This window comes from Erythrolamprus reginae, chromosome 6, assembly GCF_031021105.1.
Source record: "Erythrolamprus reginae isolate rEryReg1 chromosome 6, rEryReg1.hap1, whole genome shotgun sequence".
Classification (NCBI taxonomy): Eukaryota; Metazoa; Chordata; class Lepidosauria; order Squamata; family Dipsadidae; genus Erythrolamprus; species Erythrolamprus reginae.
The window spans coordinates 97,153,474-97,169,516 of record NC_091955.1 but is presented as its reverse complement, the minus strand read 5'-3'; the positions used below and the strand labels follow the sequence as shown (position 1 = coordinate 97,169,516).

The window sequence follows — 16,043 nt, the reverse complement described above, 5'->3', positions numbered from 1 at the left end:
TGGTCCATGGGTTGATTGCTCTTCACTGTCAGAAAATTCCTCCTCATTTCCAGGTTGAATCTCTCCTTGTTCAGTTTTCTTCCATTATTCTTTGTCTGGCCTTCAGGTGCTTTGGAGAATAGTTTGACCCTCTCCTCTCTATAGCAGTCCCTCAAATAAGATGCTATCGTGTCAATCCCTGGTCCTTCTCTTCCTTACAGTAGCCGTGCCCAGTTCCTGCAACCGTTCATCAAATGTTTTAGTCTCCAGTCCCACCACTTACCAGGATCTGTACTGTGAGCAACCCTTCACCAGCGTCACGAGCGTCAATGGTAAACTCCACTGGCAGGCTGGCAGGGATGCCCGAGGTGTTGAGTCCAGGACCGCTGGCCCGCACTTTGCTGGCATCGTGAGCAGGAAGGACCCGGATCTTAAAGGGGCTGAAAGAGGCAGAAGGCAGGAGATCAGATAGGTTGGGCCTCCCCTCATCCCCTCCCTTCCAGCCAAGAACCCTTTCAGTTGGGGAGGGACATATCAATTAATTAATCAATCAATCAATCAATCAATTAATTAATTTTAACATTCAATTAATTAATTCATTCATTCATTTCAACTCATTCAATTCATTCATTTATTCATTCATTCATTTCAACTGATTTATTCAATTCAACTCATTCAATTCATTCATTCATTCATTTCAACTCATTCAACTCATTCATTCATTTATTCAATCATTCATTTCAACTGATTTATTCATTTCAACTCATTCAATTAATTCATTTATTCATTCATTCATTTCGACTCATTCATTCATTTATTCAATCATTCATTTCAACTGATTTATTCATTTCAACTCATTCAATTCATTCATTTATTCATTCATTCATTCATTCATTTCAACTCATTCAATTCATTCATTTATTCATTCATTCATTCATTCATTCATTTCAACTCATTCAACCCATTCATTCATTTATTCAATCATTCATTTAAACTGATTTATTCAATTCAATTCATTCAATTCATTCATTTCTTCCTTCATTCCGTTTATTTGCATTTAGGTAGGTGTGTTTTTATGCCCTCCACCTCCCCAATAAAACAATTCTGTTCTTCTTCCTATTTGCCAAGCAAGCAGCTGATGTGAGTTGGGAAGGGTATCTAACCAGGGTCCCCCCGACAACCCCAAAAGGACTTGAGCCTCTCCTTCTGCAGAATCAGAGGGCCAGATCAGTCAGATTACAACTCCCATCCCTGATACCCTGTGGCTGGGAATGCTGGAGATTGTAGTCTTGGTCACCCAGAAGGGTGAATTCTATAGCAGTAAACCCGACTGAACCCAACAGACACTTTTATGATTAAACAGAAGAGAATATGGTACTGGTAGTCCTCATCTGCAAAGGACTATACTACCCTGAACGCCTGTTGCTAAACAAGACATTTGTCATGTGAGTTTTGCCCCTTTTTACGACCTTTCTTGCCCTTGTTGTTAAGTGAATCGTGGGGGCTTCGAGAAAGGATCTAAAGTCTTCTAGCGGTGGAAGAAGTTGGCCAGGAACCTCTAATACTCTCACCTGCGGGGCACCTCTTGCCCGGCATATTTGACAGAGATGGTGTACGGTCCATCTGTAGCTGGTGTGTATTTCACAGCGTGCGTGCCGTCTCCATTGTCATGCACCTCCACCGGCTCAGCCACTCCTGGAGAGAGGAAGAAGAGGGGCAAAGCATTAGAAGGCATCTACGGTGGCTTTGGGTCAATGCAAGCCAACTAGGCCAGAACCGACCCATCAAAAGTTCTTAACACTTTTTAGACTGTTCCTAATATTAATCACATCTAATTAATTTGGCCGTAGTGCTTCAATTTTCTCCCTATATCTGCAATATCAATGTTCATGTATATTTCTTAACAACAACAACAACAATAATAATAATAATAATTTGAATTTAAATTGAATTTAAACATGCCTGGGATAAACATATATCCATTGTAAGATAAAATACAGGAAATAATATAAGGGCAGACTAGATGGACCATGAGGTCTTTTTCTGCCGTCAGTCTTCTATGTTTCTATGTTTCTAATAATAATAATAATAATAATAATAATAATAATAATAATAATAATAATAATAATAAATTTATTAGATTTGTATGCCGCCCCTCCGCTCTTCTTATAATAAATGCCCTTTAAAAGATTTAAAAAACAAGAAAAAAAGAGGAAAAACTTCCTTTTTACATCCAGCAGGTTTTTAAAAAAATTAAATCTGAGCCTGAGAAAAAATTATAACAATTTCAAGGGGGGAAAAATCCAAATAATGTATCACAAATGTGGCCATGAACCGAATTAACAAACCCAATTAATAATAATTCCTTTTAATAGATAAACAGAAACATTGCACTCCTGAGGGTTCAGGGAAGCTTCCAGAGTGCAAAAAATAGCACAACGGCAAACCAGAAATGTGTTTTTCTGAACTTCTGGTTTGTCTGTTGGGGGATTTTTTTTGCCTCCGGGGCTCAGGGAAGCTTGCCTGAAGTGTCCAGAGGATGAAACAGCCTTTCCCAAGGCCAAAAATCAGCTGACCAGTGCACACATGCGCACTGTAGCTAAAACATGGAAAAGTCTCACATGCCCTCTGATATGGCTCCATAGGTTTAGCATCACGGCCCTATATCATTTCAGACAAACGGTTGTCCAATGTCTTCTTGAAGATCCAGGCATAGACCTCTGTCCCCCTCGAGGCCCCTCTTCCCAGCTTCTTCCCATCCCATAATCCTTCCTTAATCAACGCTCCTCTCCCCCAAACCGGCATACCTGAAGGCCCCAGCACCTTCACTTCCAGGGGGGCCAGCCCAGCCTTGCTGCAGTCGACAGTGAAGGTCTGAGGGACCCGGGCTCTCACGCCGGCCCCCAACCCAGGTCCCGAGCATTTGACTTTGCTAGGATCCACCACGTCTTTGACAGGAACACGGAAGGGGCTCCCTGTGAAAAGAGACCCATCACGAGTGAGCAGCAGAAGATCACCCTTTGTGTCCCAACTCAGTTCCCCAAATACGACAAACCCTCTGCAATTAAATCAATGGTTCTTTTATTAAGAGCGCCGGCAAAAAGTTTCTCTCTCACCGCAGGGTCATAAGTCTGTCCGGCAGAGAAATGGACAGTTTTCTTCCCCATCAATTCATCTCCGCCCTCCCTGGCCCTTTTATCTCCAGAGCTAGGGTGCAGCAGCAGTGGATCTTCCATCCCAAGGACCAGTCCATATATTTCCACTGCTCTCCTCTCCTCTGCCTTCTATGCACCTGTGCATCAGGCACAGGACCCAGGTGTTCCTTCTCTTCATCATCAGCCACTTGCATTCTATGCATCTGTGCGTCAGACACAGGACCCAGCTGTTCCTCCCCTTTGCCATCGGCCACCTTCAGATCTGGGAGACTGTATGTCTCTCCATCTGAGGGCTGATGGATGGCCCAGACTCCGCCTCTCTCTCTCTCTGACAGCTCCGTTCCCTCTTCCCCCTTGGAGCTCTCAGGTTGCCCTGAGGCTGATTCTCACTCCACCACCACCACCACCTCCTCCTCCTCTGAGTTGGCTGCTGGAGGGTCCAGTGTCCAACAGACCATAACACTTTGGCTTCTTTGACCACTTCTGGTTGCTCATCCGGGCTTTCTTGGAAGAGCTTTGAGAAGAAGGCTGGCACTGGACCATACGATCTGATTGCAACTAGTACAGCTGCATGAGCCATCATGGGCCTCCCAAGATCTGCCCACTTCTCACCTGGGCCTGGGCCTTCCCCCCCTCCTCTCTTCCTTGCCCATCCTCCGTCCTCACCCACCTGGGATGGGGCGTCCACCGAAGGTGATGTTGACGTCATAGTCCCCAGGCGTGAAAGGGATGTATTCCACGCTGCAGCTGCCGTCTTTGTTGTCCTTGCAGGACATTTTGGCCTCTGAGGGGCCTTCGATGGCCAAGCCGAGACCCCCAGTCCCTGCACCCCTGAGGAGAAAAGGGACCCCATTAAAGAACACCACCCAAAAATAGGACCTGCGAACAAAGTCACCAAGAACAAACCCACCAACATTCCTACAGGTAAGTTCAGCCACCACTTGGTGAATTAAAACCACCAGAAACAGATGAAACAAATGAAATCTACAAGAGTTGCCTGCAGAAGATCCCAGACCTAATCAATCCACCCATCTTATGTGACCTGGGGGGGGGTCAAAGGTCAGCAACCCCCCCCCCCCAAATGCTGCAGCATAAACACCAGGAGACGCTGTCTTGAATTTCATCCTATTATTTATGGTGACGATTGATTTCTTGTTTTGAATCTGCTTCTCTCAGGGGTTTTTTTTGTGTGTGTGTAACTTTATGATTGTCTATTTGTTTTAATCTGGTCTTTAACTTGGGTTGTGGGTTTTTTTTAATCTATAGCTGTTATATCATTTTACTGCACCAAAGACAAATTCCTTGTGCGTCCAATCACATTTGGCCAATAAAGAATTACATTCTATTTCTATTTCTATTTTTTCTATCTCTATCTCTATCTCTATTTCTATTTAATAATAATAATAATTTATTAGATTTGTATGCCGCCCCTCTCCATAGACTCCGGGCGGCTCACAACAACGATAAAAACAATATTATATTGGCACAAATCTAATATTAAAAAACTAAAAACCTATTTCTATTTCTATTTTTTCTATTTCTACTTCTATTTCTATTTCTACTTCTATTAATAATAATAATAATAATAATAATAATAATAATAATAATGCTGCCAGCTTTTTTGGAACACACCGGTTTAGATCCAGTTCCACCTGCAAAGACAAAGGATTGTCCTGCCTTGAGCCCGGGACCCTTCCTCCTAGCCGAACCCTCTGGGAGGCTCACCTGGTTTCCACGGTGAAGCGGTTCGACTTGTTGACCAACCCCCCTTCAAGACCAGGACCGTAGGCACGGACACGGCTGGGGTCGCAGCCTTCAGTGACACCCACCCGGAAGGGGCTCTTGGGCACTGGCACATCGTCGTAGGTCACCTCCACCAGATGCATACCTGTGAGACAAAGAGGTCAGGTGGGCCTTCGTCCCCTAGGCTGGGCAAAACATCATTGCCCCCTTACCTGGGGCGGTGGAGGGGGATTGTCTGCATTTTCCTCCCGTTATTATAATTCTCCCAACATTGTGTCAACCCCTAACCCCCAACATTTCTCCCTTAGACTCTCCATGATTGACCTCTCCAGGTTCCTAAGAGGCGAGTAAGGGGCGTACATAAGTGCACTGGTGTGCCTTTCGTCCCCTGTCCAATTGTCTTTCCTTTCTTTCACCTATCCTATATATTCTCTTCCTTTCATATATCCTCTCCTCTAAGTTCACCTTCACCCTCTTTTATATTACCACATGTCTATTTTTCTTCCTATGTATTTGTGTATTGGACAAATGAATAAATAAATAAATAAAATAAATAAATTGTATGCAGTCAAGTGTTTTGATGGCTGGATGCCATTCCCTGTCGCCAATGCAGACTTACGAGGGTTATCCGGAAAGTAAGGTTACAAGGCACGTAGCTCTCATAGTGAATGTTCGTGGGGGAAGAGATTTACTGTATTTTTCAGGGTGGTGAATTATATTCTATTTCTATTTTTCAGAGTATAAGATGCACCTTTTTCCTTCCTAAAAGAGTCTGATAATTTGGGTGCGTCTTATACTCTGAATGTAGCTTTTTTTTTTCCCCAGCCCTAACTAGCTGCTAACCATCTTCCCAGCTCTTACCTCTCAGGCTCTTTCATTGTTTCTCTCTGCCAAGAGAGTTTTCCAAGCCCTAAGTCTTTGCAGGTTTTTTTCATTGCTCTAACTTGCTCTGAATTAGTTTCTTTCCAGTCCTAACCAGGTGCTAACAATGTTCCCAGCTCTTACCCACTTGCAAGCTCTTTCATTGTTACTCTCTGCAAAGAATGTTTCCCAAGCCTTTGCTCTAAGTCTTTGCAGGGTTTTTTCCATTGCTCTACTTGCTCCGACTGTTTCTTTCCAGGTGCTGATGATGTACCCAGCTCTTACTGGCTTGCAAGCTCTTCCATTGTTACTCTCTCCGAATAAAGGTTTTTTAAAGCCCTTAACCAGAGAATAAAATAATGTGCTGAAGCTGACCAGACTAAGGACACTAGCCATTTGAAAACCTGGTAAGCAGATTATTTTCCCTATTGTCCTCCCCAAAAGCTAAGGTGCGTCTTATACTCCGAAAAATACGATGTCTGCCTCTAGCTAGAATCACTCATAACCTCCAGATTGTGAGATGAGAAATCCACTTCCAGGCCACCGTTTCTCCTTGCAACAGCAGCCTGGAGGTGGAGCCTTTGTCTCACAATCAGGAGGTTGCGAGTTCGATCCTAGCTAGAGGCAGATTTATTGGATTGTATTTTTTTGCATCCAAGGTAGCCGGGAAGAGCTCCCATTGAAGCCGGGGGGGGTGATGATGACGAGAGAGAAGGGGGAGGAGGCACATTAGCGGAGCCTTACCATCTTCAAAGGGGGTGTACTGGACCCGATAGGTGCCGTCCCCATTGTCGGTGATGTAGGTATCCGTCTTGGCCCCCGAAGGGTTAATAACCCGCACTTGGATGTGGTTGCCCCCCGTTTTGGTAAGAGAACGAGCATCCACTGTGAACTCTGTGGTGACCTCACGCAGGACTCCTGGGGGGAGAGAGAAGGCAAAGGAGTGAGCAATAATGAGCACCCCGCTTGGATCTGTGGGAGCGGGCACCCCAGAAATTTATTTATCTTTTAATAAATTTATTTGCTGCCCGTTTAGTCAACTGCCCTATGTTGTGGTTAGCTCTGGCCCTGCTCCTGCCCCAAGGACTGTGGGTGTGGGGGAGACATCCACATGCTGCAGGCCTGTTTTGCCCCCGGTGGAATCTGATGATGAAGGCTCCTCTGACCAAGAAGACATGAGTGACAGGGAGGAGGAGAGTGGGGCAGACAGCTCAGAAGGAGATCAATTATCTCTCTCCTCCTTGGATTCGGAACAAGAGTTAATGATACAGCCACGCATGCGGAGAGCGATGCATAGGCAGAAACAACTGAGAGATTATTATCAAAGAAAATGAGGCCACCTGTGGTTGGGTGGTGCTGTGGTCATTAGCGAGGCTGCTATAAATAGCAGCCTGTGGGTTTGGCCATTCTGGAGGATTATCTGATCGTTGTGTTTCGTGCCTGCTTTACTGACTTTGACCTTTGTGTGCTGATTTTTCCCCGCTTTGAAACTAAACCAGAGCCAAGTGTGTTTCACTTTGTGAAAGAAGAAGGACTGTGAATTGCCTCACAGCTGCAAGCTAAGTATCACAGAACTGATAACTGACTTGTACAAATTACCAGTTTGTTTGGAGACCAGTGCTCTTTGCTATACCAAAAGAGGGCTTAGTTTCAGTGAATTTTCATTATAAAGAACATTGTTTTGAATTTTCAAACGTGTGTGTGTCTGACATTTGTACCTGTGAATTTTTGGGAGAAGTCTACCAGAGAGCCCAACAGTAAAATAGGCAGGAGATAAATGTAATTTTTTTTAAAAAAGAAAATTGACATGTTAAAATTGTGAATTACACGAACTCAGGCCAAACTATAGAAAACCACTAAATGAACTGCTGTAAATCAAGGACTACTTGCCTAAAGATTTATTGGAAGCTTAAGCTGCCTACAAGAATCTGGCCAACTGACTGTTAAGGGAAATGAGCGGGAGATAAGGAAGCCATTCAAAGGTGGGCTGGACTTCGATCTCGCGGAGGTACAGGGACTCGGGACTTTTAACACATTTGACCCCTCCCTCGGGCTCAGTCCTGTCATCTCCTAATAGTTGGTTCTTACCGCATTTTTCAGAGTATAAGACGCACTTTTTTCCTCCCTAAAAGAGGCTGTTAATTTGGGTGTGTCTTATACCCTGAATGTAGCTTTCTTTCCCCAGCACTAACTAGGTGCTAACAATCTTGCCAGCTCTTCCCTTGCAGGCTCTTTCATTGTTTCTCTCTGCAAAGAATGTTTTCCAAGCCCTAAGACTTTGCAGGGTTTTTTCATTGCTCTAACTTGCTCAGAGTAAGTTTCTTTCCTGCCCTAACCAGATAGTAACAATGTTCCCAGCTCTTCCTGGCTTGCAAACTCTTTCATTGTTACTCTCGTCGAATAAAGTTTTTTTTAAGCCCTAACTAGGGGATAAAATATGCTGGCTAAGAACGCTAGCAAGCTGAATAACTGATAAGCCAATTTTTTCCTCCTGTTTTCCTCCCCAAAAACTAAGGGGCGTCTTATATTCCGGTGCATCTTATACTCTGAAAAAATGCTAATTTTATAATATATTTTCCCCACTTTTGGCCTTTTTGTCCTGCCAAAGTTAAATGGCTGCCGTCCTGCTCGCCACAACCTACCTCGAGGTTCCACGCCGGGCCCAAAGACCTTGACACCGCTGGTGTCCACAGCAGGATCCACGTTGACCCGGGCTGGAAATTTGGGCACATGGTGGCCGCCGTATTTGATGGTGATAGTGTAGGTGCCTGGGAAAGAAGGCGTGTACGTGATGCTGTAGGTCCCGTCGCTGTTGTTCTGGATCAACACCTCAGCTTTGACGCCCGAATCGGAGATGATCTCGATGGTCAGTTCGGCGTCGCCCGCTTTGGAGCAGTCCACGGTGAAGGTGGCCATCTCGCCCACCTTGCCACGCTCCAGACCAGGCCCGCTGGCCGTCACCTTAGTTGGGTCGAAGACTGGTTTGATGTCGGCCTTGAAAGGGGAGCCTGGGATGTGAGCTTCGGCAAAGAGGATGTTGACGGTGTATTCACCGGGCTCCGTGGGCAAGTAGGAGACCGAGCAGGAGCCATCACCGTTATCCTGACACTCGATCTTGGCTTCACAGGGACCTTCCACGGTCAAGCCCAGCCCGCCTGTCCCGGCTCCTTTCGTGTCGATGGTGAAAGGGGCTGGTTTCCCCACAAAGCCCCCTTTCAAGCCAGGCCCATAGGCACACACCTAGCAGGAAACAAAGGGGTAGGAGTCAGGTTTATTTGTTTTTTCAATCCATTCGTTTCTTTGTCCTTCCTTCCTTCCTTCTTCTTAATTCTTTCTTCCCTCCCTCCTTGTTCTTTCTTTCTTTTTCTTTCTTTCTTCTCCTTCCTTCTTTCTTGCCTTCCTGCCTCCTTTCTTCCTTCCTTCCTTCCTCTTTTCCTTTCTCTCCATTCTCTCCTTCCTTTTCTTCTTTCCTTCCTTCATCTTTCTCTCTCTCTATGCTTTCCATGCTCACTCCTTCCTTTTCCCTTCCTTCCTTTTTTCCTCTCTATTCTTTCCTTACTCACTCCTTCCTTGTTCTTTCCTTCTTTCTTTCTTTCTTTCTTTCTTTCGCTTTCTTTCTTCCCATTCCTTCTTTCCCCCCTGCCTCCTTCCTTTCCTCCTCTCTACCTTTCTCTCCATTCTCTCCCTTCCTTCCTTCCCTTCCTTCCTTCCTCTCTTCCTCTGTTCCTTTCTCTCCATTCTCTCCTTCCTTCCTCTTTCCCCCCTTTTTATACTTTCTTTTTTCTCTCTTTTTCTCACCTTAATGAATAGTCCCTGTTCATTTTTTATCTCTCTTCTTTAAAAGTTTAATAAAGTTATCACTGAAAAGCAAAAAACTGCAGGAGGGCACCAGAATCCTGACCACGCTCCCCCCCCAGGCAATCTCACCCCCTCCCCTACTAACATCCTGTGGAACCTGTGGCTGGAGCTGACCTTGGTGGGGTCTGGGGGCATCACCGCCTCGACAGCAAAGGGGCTTCCGGGGACCGGATTCCCATCGTAGGTGACGTCCACCTTGTACGGACCCTCTTCAGGTGGCATGTACTTCACTGAGTGGATGTCGTTGGTGGCCCCAGTCTCCATCTTGCAAGGGATGGGCCGGCGGGAGGGCGAACTGATTTTGACGTCCAGCTGTCCCTGACCACCAGCTCCTCGCGTGTTGACCGTAAATTCTTGGTCCCGGCCCACATCGACCTCTGCGCATGGATAGAACAGGAGAGAGAAGCACATTGAATTGAGTCAAGACGAGCCCTGGTGGCGCAGAGGTTAGAATGCAGTATTGCAAGGCTGACTATGCGCGCTGACAGCAGTTCGATCCTGACTGGCTCAAAGGTCAACTCCAAGATGGATCAAAGGAGGACCCAGATTGTTTGGGGCAAGAGGCTGATTCTGTAAACTGCTTAGAGAGGGCTGGAAAGTATTGTGAAGCAGGAAGGAAGGGAGGGAGGGAGGGAGGGAGGGAGATGGAGGGAAGGAGATGAGGATAGGGAGGGAGGCAGGGAAGGAAGGAATTAAGGAAGGAATTAAGGAAGGAGGGAGGGAGGAAGAAGATGAGTAGAGGGAGAGAGGGAGGGAAGAAAGGAAGGAGAGAAAAGGGGGAGGAAGGAAGGAAGGAAGGTGATAAAGGGGGAAAGAAGGGAGGGAGGGAGGAAGTGGGTCCTGGTTACATGGTGATTAAAATGCAGCATTGCAAGTTAACTCTGCCAACTTCTAGCAGTTCGATCCTAACCAGTTCAGAGTTGACCCAGCCTTCCATCCTTCCCAGATCGGTAAAACAAGGATCCAGATTGTTAGGGCCGATAGGTTGACTCTGTCAACTCTGTCAGGACAAATTGACCCCAGCTAAGAGCCAACCGACTTCAAGGGAGGGGGTAGCTGGGCTTAGGTTCCTTATGGGGATATAGACACCCCAAACTGATGACCTATTTAACCCCGCCTTTAGATTTATCCCGATCCTCTCCTCCCCGAACTCAGTGCTCCAATACTCGCAACCCTTTCAACTCAACAGCATCCAACAAGCAGACCCAAGGCCCAAACTTACTGTTGTTGAGTCCTTGCACTTTGACCTTGCCAAGGTCGAGAGGAGGCGCCACGTGGACCGGGAAAGGACTCTTGGGGATGGGGTCACCGCCATAGGTCACCGTCACCACCATGTTTCCCTGGTTAGCGGGGGACAGGAATACATTATGTAAGGTCACGCAAATCCTGCGGGTGCGTGAGGGGTTCCCAGGACAGACACAAGGTCAAGGTTCCAGGGAGCATCTGAACTAAATCAGAGTCCAAGTCAAAGAACTCCTCAGAGCAGGGGGCTGGACTAGTTCCAATGTATTTCCGGATCCATCCTGACGCCCACACTGGAAAACCTGGATCTGAGTTTCCCCCACAGTTGAAAGTTCACATCCCTTGTTCCCCACACACAAACCTGTCACGTTGCCCACTCAGATTGTGCCAGCATGGCAAGTCCTCCTTCCGCTTCCACCCAGGTGGGCGAGCAAAGGATGGCCTTGAACCACTCAAAATAATGCTTTGTGGCTGCATTTGTTCCCTCATTGCCTTTTACCCCCAGAGCTAGGATGGGGCTTTGCTAGCAACAGTGGATCTTCCATCCCAAGGACCGGCCCATAGATTTCCATTGCTCTCCTCTTCTCTGCCTTCTGCACATCCGTACTTTAGGCACAGGACCCAGCTGTTCCTCCTCTCAATCATCAGCCACCTCCAGACCTGGGGGCTGTTGACTCTCCATCTGAGGGATGATGGGCAGCCCAGGCTCCACCCCGTCTCTCTCTCTCTCTGCTAGTTCCATTTCCCCTCGGAGCTCTCAGATTAACTTGATGCTGATCCTGACTCCCACACTGCCTCCACCTCTTCTGATTTAGCTGCCGGAGGGGCCAATGACCAACAGACCACACCCTCCCCAGGAATAAGGAAAAGAGCCAAAGGCCCTCGCTCACCTGCTGCACAGCTGTGTATTTGACCGTGTACGAGTAGTCGTGATTGTCGATGATCTCAAAGTCACGCACCACCTCGCCCTTGGTGGCGCCGACAAAGTGGACGTCTGGCTTGGCTTTGCCCGCTCCCTTGGTGAAGATGGTGAAGTGAGTGGGCTTCCCAACCTCCACTCCTGGGGAAGAAGCACCAAGAAAGGAAGGAATCAGATTTCGCCTTTCCCTGGCTTGCAGGTTCCTTGCTGGAGACCCCCACCCATCTCTGGAAATGTCATTGGAATCATACTGTAGTTTGGGGGGGCCACTCACCCGTCCGATTGAGGCCAGGCCCCTCGGCCTTAACTTTGCTGGCATCGTGCGAAGGGTCCACCTTGATATGGAAAGGACTTATAGGGATTTCCTGCAGGGATGGAGAAGAAGAGAAGGATCAGGAAGGAGGGCACATAACCTTAAAGAGAGTAACAGGTAATGTCCCGCACAAAGGATCAGCATCATACATGAAGTTGCAGCTCAGGAGATTAATTGCACACCCCTGGTCAACTCAAGTTCCATTCTAAATCGGCACCAGATAAGAAGCAACAGTGTAGGTTATTATCAATTATTGCAACGATACGGCAAACCTATCTTGTCAATAAAGCATCTCATTCTTCTGTCTCATTTAAGTCTAAAGGTTATTTGCCTACTCTCTGTATATCTAGGTAAAGTCGGCTCTTCTATGACATGTGGACTTCAACTCCCAGAATTCCTGAGCTAGCATGATCAGCTGGGGAATTCTGGGAGTTGAAGTCCACAAGCCATAGCAGTGCTATGTTTATAGCTGTTTTTAGCCTGGCACCATAACCACTGGACCAAACTGGCCATGAAGATGCGCAACGTGGCGATAGAGAAGCAGAAGAAGAACCCTCGGGACCCAAATCTTTGGATCCAGATCACTCGTCCTAAGGCCACATCTGGCATAGGTACCAGCTCCCAGTCTGGTGATCCCCATGGCGCCATGATTCTTACCTGGCTGGCAAAGAGTACCATGATGGTATAACGCCCAGGACCTGGAGGTGTGTATTTCACCGTGAAGGTGTCGTTGTCATTCTTGATGATGTCAAAATCGATGTCGGCTTCTGCTGGGCCCACTACCCCAGGGGCACACTTGATCCCGATGCTCACGTCTCCTGAAAAGCCAACATGGGATTAAAGTTCTAGAGCCGTGATGGCAAACCTATGGCATGTGTAGTCATTTTGGAGGGCACGTGAGACCTTGCCTTATGTCAGCTCCAGTGGCTATTTGAAAGGCCATTTCACCCTCTGGACGCTTCAGGGAACCTTCCTTGAAGCTCCAGAGTGCAAGTTGAAGTCCACCCATGTTAAAGTGGCTCAGGTAGAGAAACACTGCTATGAACCCACCAGAATCCAACAAAAAGGATTGTCTTAGTCATAGATGTGGTTGAAGGATCAGAATTCAAAGGTGGGATGTCATCTCCGGAATGGTGTTTCAACCCAACAACGGCTGGACTTTCCTTACTCACTCCTTCCTTGTTCTTTCTCTCTTACTTTCTTTCTTATTTACTTTCTTTCTTTCTCTTTCTTTCTTTCTTTCTTTCTTTCTTCCCATTCCTTCCTTCCTCCATCCCTGCCTGCCTCCTTCCTTCCCTCCTCTCTACCTTTCTTTCCATTCTCTCCTTTCCTCCCTCCCTCCCTTCCTTCCCTTCCTCTTTTCCTTCCTCTCTTTCTCTCTTCCTTTCTCTCCATTCTCTCCTTCCTTCCGTCCCCTTCCTCCAAGGTCCCTTCCAGCTCTGCTGTTCTGTTAAAGTTTGTGGTTAGCTTTAATCTCCTAGCCTCCCACTGGATCTCAGATTTGGGGGGAGGGGCTCACCTTGACCAGCCTCGCTGCAGTCCACGGTGAAGTAGGTGGGTTCGCTGGCCTTCAGCCCTGTTTTCTCGACTCCAGGACCGTACACCTTGACTTTATCAGGGTGGCTACCTTCTCCGACACTCACCTGTGAAGAGGAAGCAAAGCAGACGAACGTATGAAGAGCAAGATGGAATTATGGAACCAGGTAAGTGCTCGGCTTACCACCATTCATTTAACGGCCATTTGTAGTTACGATGGCACCGATGACCGTTCCTCACACTTAACAAAGACTGTACCATCTTCATGGTCTTAGTGCTCTCTGTGCATAACAGTTGGGTTTGTCAATATATAAACAAGCTAACCATGAATGCTTGTATGTATTGAAGCACCACAGCTTTAAGAGTTAGTGTTGCAGATGGCCACTAGAGGGAGCCAGAAAGCATGATTCTCTCTCTCTGATTCTCTGCTCACTCTGTTGTTATTGCTGATTCATTGTGACTGCTGTAGTAAGAACTGTGTGTTTGATGATAGTTATGTATTTGTAAGCTGTACAAGTAAAACTTGTAGTATTGTTATATGTATTGAGAATTATTGACTGGTTTGACTGTGCATGACTGGATTGTTTAATTTGACTATGATATTTGCTAAAGTCAACACTGTTTATACATTTTAATTTACAGTATCTGGTTTGTATGACTGGATCATTACTCATATCTCCTGACTATCTGCTTGATATCTGCTGGACTTCACATTTCCTTTGCTCATGTGCATCCTTGATAACTCAGGGTTCACTCTGCTCACTCCTTAACAATGTAATCAACCTTTTTTGAAATATATTTATTAGAATTCAACCAAGGAGAACATATGATATCTACAGATGGACATATGATATCTACAGGTGGACATACAATAGTTGGATTAGTTACCATTCAAAATTAGAATGGCACTAAGCCATATGAATGTGATGGTAAGAAGAAGACACGCTCTTCCCTGCTCCCCAAAGGGCCATTGACAGAAGAAGACCCAGAACCCCACAACATGCTTCTTCTCCATCTTGGAGTTACTCACCCGGAATGGACTTTTGGGGATGTTGACCCCTCCCCAACTGATGATGATGGTGTGCTTGATGGCTTTGGTGGGGACGTAGACACAGGAGAAGGTCCCATTGCCGTTGTCCTTCACTTTGATGTCAATCGGGATGCCTTCCGCATCCTAAGAAGAAAAGCACCTTTGGTGAACCCCTAAGTTACTCCTAGATGGTCAAAGAAGTTCTTGGCTCATCCTTTAATTAAAAAATTAAATTAAATAAAAAAATTAAATTAAATAAAAAAATTAAATTAAATAAAAAAATTAAATTAAATAAAAAAATTAAATTAAATAAAAAAATTAAATTAAATAAAAAATTAAATTAAATAAAAAAATTAAATTAAATAAAAAAATTAAATTAAATAAAAAAATTAAATTAAATTAAAAAATTAAATTAAATTAAAAAATTAAATTAAATTAAAAAATTAAATTAAATTAAAAAATTAAATTAAATTAAAAAATCAAATTAAATTAAAAAATCAAATCAAATCAAATCAAATTAAACAACAGAGAAGCGGCTTCCCGGCCTGCAGCCTTCGACCCCGCCACAGCTGACCTGAGCGTAGATCTTGAGGACGGCTTTCCCGGCTCCTCGGGCGTCAATGGTAAACTCGGCCGGTTTGTTCACGATGCAACCCACCGGCTCCAACCCGGGACCGAATGCTTTGACCTGCAAAGGGGATTTGGACCAGCCTGAGCCCAGCAGCCCAACTGCAATGCTTAGGACACAGCCTCCCCTCCGAGGGAGACCATCAGATGGGCTCAGAGAGACTGACCTTCTCGGGGAAATACTCGTTGGTGGCCGGCAGGATGTGGGCGATGAAGGGGCTGTCCTGAATGTCCTCGTCGTCACAAATCACGTGGACAGCGTAATCGCCAGGCTCGGTCGGCCAGTATCGCACGTCGCATGAACCGTCTCCTTTGTCGTCGCACTCGATTTTGGCCTGTGACGGTCCCTCGATGGAGAAGCCTGCAGGGTGGCCAGAAGAGCAAAAAATTAGATTGCTTTCACAGATAGTCCTCGACTTACAATCATTTGCTTAGTGACTGTTTCAAAGTTATAACGGCACCAGAGAAAAGTGGCTTATGACCATTTTTCACATTTAACTATGGTTGCAACCGATTGTGGGTTGCTACCGGTACAGTAGTGGACTGTGCACCGGTAGCGGCCACCATATTGCGCAATTTGTGCGCAACCGCTACAGGCACCATCTTTTTTTCTAATTTTTCATATTCTTTGCTTTGTGCGCATTCGCCGAAGCAAAATCTCACAAAGGGACTCTCGCATGGGTGTGATTTTGATGGCTTTTTGCTTCCGCACATGCGCAAAAGCAAAAAAATTGCTGGAATCTGTGTAGCGTGCACATCCCCTCACAAGATTTCAGTACA

At 46.0% G+C, this 16,043-nt stretch overlaps 1 protein-coding gene across 3 annotated transcripts in view; it reads right to left on the bottom strand.

Annotated features, from left to right (window-relative positions):
* FLNC (filamin C) overlaps positions 1 to 16,043 on the bottom strand; it is an 89,077-nt gene that overhangs the window by 28,102 nt on the left and 44,932 nt on the right. For all 3 annotated transcript variants that reach the window (XM_070754510.1, XM_070754512.1, XM_070754511.1), the window contains exons 12-27: positions 15,431 to 15,624; positions 15,211 to 15,324; positions 14,637 to 14,780; positions 13,590 to 13,713; positions 12,728 to 12,888; positions 12,032 to 12,122; positions 11,729 to 11,898; positions 10,819 to 10,936; positions 9,711 to 9,973; positions 8,381 to 8,978; positions 6,483 to 6,656; positions 4,860 to 5,022; positions 3,805 to 3,965; positions 2,787 to 2,954; positions 1,551 to 1,674; positions 263 to 419 (exon numbers count right to left, since the gene is read on the bottom strand). In XM_070754510.1, coding sequence (XP_070610611.1) covers positions 263 to 419; positions 1,551 to 1,674; positions 2,787 to 2,954; positions 3,805 to 3,965; positions 4,860 to 5,022; positions 6,483 to 6,656; positions 8,381 to 8,978; positions 9,711 to 9,973; positions 10,819 to 10,936; positions 11,729 to 11,898; positions 12,032 to 12,122; positions 12,728 to 12,888; positions 13,590 to 13,713; positions 14,637 to 14,780; positions 15,211 to 15,324; positions 15,431 to 15,624 — 2,924 coding nt within the window. The remainder of the gene's footprint in view (positions 1 to 262; positions 420 to 1,550; positions 1,675 to 2,786; positions 2,955 to 3,804; positions 3,966 to 4,859; positions 5,023 to 6,482; positions 6,657 to 8,380; positions 8,979 to 9,710; positions 9,974 to 10,818; positions 10,937 to 11,728; positions 11,899 to 12,031; positions 12,123 to 12,727; positions 12,889 to 13,589; positions 13,714 to 14,636; positions 14,781 to 15,210; positions 15,325 to 15,430; positions 15,625 to 16,043) is intronic.